The 7,557-nt window shown below is 40.7% G+C and overlaps 2 protein-coding genes across 3 annotated transcripts in view; one reads left to right on the forward strand and one right to left on the reverse strand.

Annotated features, from left to right (window-relative positions):
• Positions 1-2,230, reverse strand: part of LOC307227442 (uridine-cytidine kinase-like 1) — a gene marked incomplete at its 5' end in the record, with an annotated part of 33,754 nt that extends 31,524 nt beyond the window's left edge. For both annotated transcript variants that reach the window (XM_079996753.1, XM_079996754.1), the window contains one exon: positions 2,133-2,230. In XM_079996753.1, the coding sequence (XP_079852879.1) occupies positions 2,133-2,230 (98 nt within the window). The remainder of the gene's footprint in view (positions 1-2,132) is intronic.
• A 3,710-nt stretch (positions 2,231-5,940) lies between these two features.
• slc30a2 (solute carrier family 30 member 2) overlaps positions 5,941-7,557 on the forward strand; it is a gene marked incomplete at both ends in the record, with an annotated part of 15,579 nt that continues 13,962 nt past the window's right edge. Inside the window, one exon of the mRNA XM_079996744.1 lies at positions 5,941-6,023. Coding sequence (XP_079852870.1) covers positions 5,941-6,023 — 83 coding nt within the window. The remainder of the gene's footprint in view (positions 6,024-7,557) is intronic.

A 7,557-nucleotide genomic window follows, 5' to 3' on the forward strand; every position in this document is an offset into this window, starting at 1 on the left:
AAACATGATCAATGATGATGATGACGATTTCAATGTTTATTAATTAAAATACAATATAATCTCAATCCCATTGCCTATTTATTATATTAGTATGTCTATTATATTAATCTCATCTATTATAAATGTTGATTTTATTTAATCAATGTTGTAAAAGCGAAACATTTTATCACTTTACGATTTGAATAACAAACCAGGGGCAATATCACATGTTTTCAAAGATTGTGGGTTTTTTCCCAAGGACTTTTCTAGCACTTCAATTCTGGGGACAAAATTCAAGCACTTCAAGTACCTCAAGGACTTGGTTAGAACCCTGAAACCAGGTACGGAGATAAGGAATGGACAAAACAGGTGTATTAAATACTGTGTATTAGTGGTCGCCAATATTTGCGCATTTTGAGATAATCAGCATCAGCTGATGCCTGCGCTCACAAGGCCGATAAACAAAAACTGTCTGCAGACTAGTGCTATAATATAACACTGGTTATAGTATAGATTTTTCTATACAATTCGATTTTGAACATTTGAAACTGTTTTAATAATCATTTTCCGCGCTATTGATATACTGGTAACAACTGTGCTTCCTCGCTCTCTCTTCTCTCCCACAGCGACTCACACAGGCCGCTGCAGCGCCCACATAGCCTCGCCTCCTCTCACTCACTTGCTGTCTCATTCATTTGTTATGGTGTTATCTCAAAATTTTAAACTCAACAGAGTTAAGGGACTGTCCAGTTCAGTCCTGTTCCAAAAAAAACAAAAAACCTGTGCACACAGGTTTTTCTCCTCATTGCTTTCAGTTGCTTAGGGACTTAATTCAGTAAAAACTGGATGTTTTTGTGTAAATACTTCACTTGTAAATAATAAATCCTGTACTTCTGTAATGGGAAGACTATTTCCCGACCAGAATATAATATGACGCAGTTTGTTTATTTATTTTCTATCGTTTAGAAATTATTTATTTCTCATTCATAGCTTTCTTTTACAAAGTTGAGTTTTTTGATTACCGGTGGACAGTTATTTAGTTGATAACTTTTTTTTATTTAAAATAAGTTCAACGCAGAGACAAAGCAGACAATAACATTAGTGTTAATTCATGTTCAATTAAGTTTGGCAATTTTGTGTCTCATTTGTTATTATTATTAAACTGTTGTCTTTCATCAGATGCAAAGAAATAAGAAAAGAAAACAACAACAATAACATGACATCAGCATTATATATCGGCCATCGGCCGCACTGCTCTCTAAATATTGGGAGAAACTCTTCCATGAGAGAAACATTAACAAGAGGGAAGTTAAAGTGGCTGGAAGTGCCCTTCAAATGTGTGTATCTGCTGATCGCCATCAGAGATGCCTGTTGAGCTCACGTCTGCCCCCTCACGCCTCTGTGGAAACATGGGCAAATGAGGATGACTGTACTGCAGAGAAAGAGGGAGGGCGACCATACGCTGAAGAATCTGCCTGCCTCTCTTCACAGAAAAAACGTTTACTGTCTGTGTGGCTGAGGGGGAGGGCGGGAGATCTTGCCAATTCCTCCCCAGGAAATCACACAGTTGCCCCGGACACAGCGAGGCAGAGAAGGGGCAGGCACTCGCATGAGTAAGGCTGTCATCACTTGGCTGAAATGAATAACGATCGTCATCTCCTAGGTTCTGCTGCCTTTAGCGTTCCACGGCAACGCAAAGGCACCGGTAAACAGAAAGCATTGCAAAGGCAGCGGCTTCACGGCATATTCAAATCGATCCTGCTACGTGGCTCTCCAGGGGGACACCCAGCTCCTTCCTACATCGTCGATGACACGTTTCTATTTGACGCTACCTCGGTTAGCTCCCCAGGCTATAGCGTTTGCTAGCATTGATATGACAGGGAACCCGTGTGTTCTTAATCGTCTCCATTCCACACACAAACACATTCGAAATGGCTGGCCATGCCGCACACGAGCGTGTTTACAGCAGTCCAAACTGCTAATCTTGGCGTTGGCGTTGCCGCGCTTCGAGCGCACTGGGTCCAATGGAGCTAGCTAGTTAGCCGGCTGCTAACCAGCTAGCCTGCATTAGCTATCATCGGCGCTTTCGACCCGCCGAGAGGCGAGCACCGTCGTGCGATACATCCGAGAGACGTGCGACCCGTTTCGGCTACCTGTCAGCCCTGGACACAGATCTGTCCTCGTCCGCTGCCTCGTCTGGTTGTTGTTGTTGGCTGTGCACGTCCTGCGCTTGGCTCGCAGTCGCTGCCATGTTTCCATCTCTCGCTGCGCCCCGACGCGCGAAACCCAGCACGTGGAGCAGGGCGCGATGACGTCACGCCTTGTGTACAAACGGGCCGGGGGCGCGCGAGCGAGTAACTTCTGGGCCGATTTTATTTGTACTTATTATTTGAGGCGACGCAGCTCAAAACAATCTTTGCTTCGGAAGATGTCATAGTGTACTTCAAATATAACAACAGCACAAACTTGAACATGTTTTTGTTTTTTTTGGTTGTCTTTCATCCTTATGGTAAAGATTTGCAAAAGCCTCTTCCCTTTCACAGCGTTTAAAAAAACAAAAACAAAAAACAACAACTGTTACGATGCCGTATTTTATGAAAATGTCTCCTGAAATGCCCTGCGCGATGTGATTTATTTTACCTGGTTAACTCCCCCAGAGTGATTGGATGGAATCAAAGAGTAAAATAAATAGCGTACAGCTTACTGGAAGTATTTAGCTGGTCTTCAGTCAGTAAACTGCTTACTGTGAGTAGTTGCAGTAGCTACTGTAGTTTACAGAGCCTAAAAAACGACACAAAAAAACGATACACTGAATGAAATTCCTTAAAATATATTATTATAATATGTTTAATTTATTCTTAATAATAATAATAATAGTAATAAGTATATGTATTATTATTATTATTATTATTATTATGAATAATAATAATACATATACCTATTATTGTTGTTATTATTATTATTATTATTAATAATAATAATAATAATAATAATAATAATAATAACAATAAGAAGAAGAAGAATAATAACAATAATAATAAAATAATAATAAGAATACTAAATATAGCTGCAGGCATCAATACGCAGGGTCCAGTCTAGTCGCAGTTTGGTACGTTTCCCGGGAGTTAATGTTGACCCCCGCAACAGCTCTGTCGTCGCGGTCAACACAGCGCAAACCCTCTTGTCTTTTAAACAACCGTCTATGTTTTCCTGTAAACCGGGACCTCTCATTGTTATAACTCGCCGTGTCGTCTGTGGAAATAGAGCTGCACTCTTAGTGACGGATTTATAGTTTTCCGGGTCCTAGGCATTCCGCGTCCGTGAAACGCATCATGGACTCCTACAGTCTGTATGTTACAACTTCCTTGAATCCCACAGAGTAAGGAGGGACACAACGAACAAATGCCTTTCTTGTGAATGTGGCCCATTTACACAACTATGTTTTTAATAAAAACACATAAAAACAATAGTGACAAAAACGTCAAAAGAGATAAAATATCAAACCAAAAGCCCACTGACATCAAGCAGGTAAGACGATACACACACACACACACACAAATAGGCAGTTTTTAACTACTACGGAGCAATGGAATCCACACTTCGCAACTTGCATGATGCTACTGGGCGTCTGGGGCCGCAACCTGCACATATATATAACAAATTGGATGATGATGTCACAAAGTGTCCAGTTCAACAAACTCATCTCGCTTCATCACCCGACTGGAGGTTTTAGAACCTTGGCGTATGGGGGGATGCACGCATGTTCTGATACTTCCGGTAGAATGTAATCATTTTTTTTCACAAATTCCTGCTCCAAATGTAGATTGATATGGATCAAACTTGAACCACAAGATGTCTGAGATGTCCCGGTTCTAATGAGAACTCTACCATGTCCATGGGTCCAGCAGTTGTCGTGGGCCAGACACTTTTTGCCCGAAAAATGCCAAGGAGAATAATAATAATAGAAATCTGAACAATAACAATAGGTTCAAATTCGCTTGGCAAAATTACTCATTGGATGGATTAATACAGTGTTTGGCCATCTGATACGTCTACATAAAGAGGTGAATTAAAGTTTATACAACATGGGGTTAAGACGCCAATGTGTTGTTTCCGACTTTCAAATTTGGGCCCCAAACTGGAAATGTAATAATTGATGTAGTCTGTCCTGGCATTACGGAAGCTCTGAAAAGTGTAATACGTACCTAACACCGTTAAACTGGACCCAATGTATTGCTGCCTGCAACTATATTTATGTAATGGTTATTGGGACCACTAATTATAATTCAGGAAATTTGTATACATTGATAACTCTGGAACGTCTATAAATTCTGACAGTGATGTTATTGGATTTTTATTTTGTAGAACCTTCTCCGCTGCATGTCAGTTGTCCTCAGAAGCGTCTATATTTATGACGTTGAATATGCTGCGCTTTGCTTAATCCAATTGTCTTCTGGTAAAACTTTAACTTGATTGTTTTCAAACATAATAGAGGTTAATAGTAATAAAAGAATACTTGTCACTTCGTATTATATTCCTTTAGTCCAATTCTGACTTTATCTGTGTGTTTCTTGACTGCAGTGCCATCACTTGATCTGTGTACTCCGTCAACCTGGGCATGCGTGCTGTGTCCACCTAGCCTCCTAAACTGGTGTTAACACCCCCCCCCCAACACGCCACTTGGATGGCGTGTGGTGGCGAAACTGTCACAGTGGCAATTGTTGATCACGAACTTCATTCACAATAATGAATTGATCTGGATGAAATTCAACCCACGCCATGTTGGAACTGCCCCGAATACACGTCTTATTAAGATTGTCTGTGGTTTCGTGGGATCCATGACATCCATAAAGGTCCCACGTCAGTTACAACTGCACGTGCCGCCATCTTGGTGAGGACCTGCTTGTGGTTGTTTTGATCACTAGACTGCAATGCTATCATATGACCTATGCTAGCCATCATTTGCGCATGAGCCCGTGTTGCAGTGATGGTAAAAAATACTGTTTTCTGCTAAATTATTCCACAATAATGGACCGATCTGGATCAAACTTGGACAACGGTATGTCGGAACTGCCCTTACCACATTTTATCCATCTTGCCGACCCATGACATCCATAGACTAGTGAAGTCAGTTTCGGGGCTGGACCCCTAATAATACAACTACAACTATAAAGATGGAAGAATGACTAACCATTCATTTAGTTGCAAAATGCTACAGAGAAAATCAGAATGGGATATTAAGAAAGTATGAAAGCCCTTTAATTAAAAAATAATCGTATTAACTTTGTAATATTTGCAATTGCAATATCGTCAGTTATACTTTTAGATCATTCTTTAACAGCCTAAAAAAATAGGAGGTCCTTACACAGAACACAGGTATCTATATCTTTAACTTATTTTAGTCTTCTTAGGCTGTACGTGCTGTACAGTTGGGGTTTTCCTCCATAAAAATGTGCAGACGTGCGTCGTTTTAAATGGAATTAAGGAGAAGAAATGCATGATCAATATTGGGGGGGGGGGGGGGGGGGGTTTGTAACGGATGATAATTTCTCTAAAACTGTTCACCTTCTGCCATTTTAGGAGGACATCCAGTGTGTAAGGAGTGTTCAGGACAGTCACGAGTGAGCCGTGACTTGCTGCGGCTGGGTGGTTAATTGCAGCCCGCCCCGCCGCACTTATTATGGGGACTGCCAAGTTGTCCTGACGTCCTCAGTGCTGGAGGAAAGGCTCCTTTGCGCCTGTACTGCGTCTTTTTTGGGTTGCACCTGCTGCAAGCCGGCGAACGCGCTCACAATATGTTGCGTGACTTTTTAAGATAAAAAAAAAAAGAAGAAGAAAGAAAGACAGAAGGAAGCGGACTGTGCCGTCAATCTGTGCAGAGATTTAGCAGAAAGCACCGAGGGTTGTTCACTTTAGACTGGTGGCGGGGACCGGACACGGAAGGTCAAAGCCGAGAGGAAAATGGATAATAACGCGGCGAACACGGAGAAATCGCAACTGATCCACGAGAAGAACGCTAAGACCTATTCCCTCAGGCTGAAAAGGTGGGGGGAGACGACCTGCACGTCCCGTCGAATGCATGCACACACTTGATCAACTTGCACGCACGTACGCAACGACTTGATGAACTTTATCCGGACCGCGCGCTGCACTGTTGGCCCAAGTTAATTGAGTCGATTTTGAAGACCAGTAATCGAAATCGCCGATTTCCATTATTCGACTTGTTTTTTAATATATGTTATCAGCGTTGCATGAGCTACTAACACAGGAAAACTCGAGGTATAACATCAATTGGTACCATGTTTAAAGAGCAGCGTTTGTGCGCTGAGTGGGAGATGGAAATACTTATTTTGTTGATATTTTCTTGCACGAGGTTCTTTCAAATCAGAGCCCCCCTCTCACATATGGTTCTGCAAGCGTTCTGTGACGAACGTTGACGTTGCCGCAACAGTGTCAACCCATTGCGCTGCACACGGAGCGCTGTTGTCGGCTTTTTTAGGGTTGCATACAGTCTACAGTCGACACGTTTTTACATGCATGTTGCCACCATGCATGTGTGTGTGTGTGTGTGTGTGTGTTTGTGTTTGTGTTTGCGTGCGTGTGTGTGTGTGTGTGTGTGTGTGTGTGTGTGTGTGTGTGTGCGTGCGTGCGTGCGTGTGTGTGTGTGAGTGAGTGAACAAATCCATTTCCATGCTTGGCTTGCTTTTGGACAGCCTGTGACAAATGACCTTGAGGCTATAGCTCATTGAGCAATGGTAAAAACTCATCATCTGTCATTAGTATAGGGCAATATCTGCTTGTACAGAAAATGAAAAATCCCTTTTTTTTTCAAAGATTGACTGATTATTAATCGAAATATGAGAATCATGTATTTCGTTTACTATTAATTAAAGAAAACAAGTTGTTGCTTTATTTATATACATGCCTCGAGTTTATTTGTTTCAAACAATATTTATAGGGTTAAATTTAATGACTTCTCAAATAGACTGTAGCCAATCCTAATAAAAAAAATCGAATCAAATAAATATGCATCTGCGTCCTTAATAAATGACGCAATATATGTGTGTTGTTTTTGATATGTATCGATAACATGTATTACATTCATGATTATTAAAGCTTGGCATTTGCAGGTCGCATATAAATACCGTCTGTTGTATGTCCTGCCATCTGCACAATAAAGAAAAAAAAAAATTAATTAAAAAAATACGTTTTGTAAGAAGATTAGTATATATGGCGTATACACAACACAACAGGAATTGGCTGTAGACCAATTATCTTCCTTTAAAAATATAATTTCCTTTAAGGAACTCACTTACGGGACCATGGACAAGGGCTGTAACGCTTGTCATCAGAAATATTTTACCACAAATACATTAACAAAAATATTGGCACCAGAAAATTATTCCGTGCAAATAGATATATTTCTGTTAATGAAGGAAGCATAATTTCCAAAACATTAATATTCGTATTTATAATTTATTTAAGTGAAATGATCTTGAAAGTACGATCCAGTGGAAGAAATGTCGTTTCTTAAAAAGGCCAAACGAAGCTGTATACAACGAATTTACAACGGAGGCC

The sequence above is a fragment of the Zeus faber genome, assembly GCF_960531495.2.
Source record: "Zeus faber genome assembly, chromosome: 2".
NCBI classification, from domain to species: domain Eukaryota; kingdom Metazoa; phylum Chordata; class Actinopteri; order Zeiformes; family Zeidae; genus Zeus; species Zeus faber.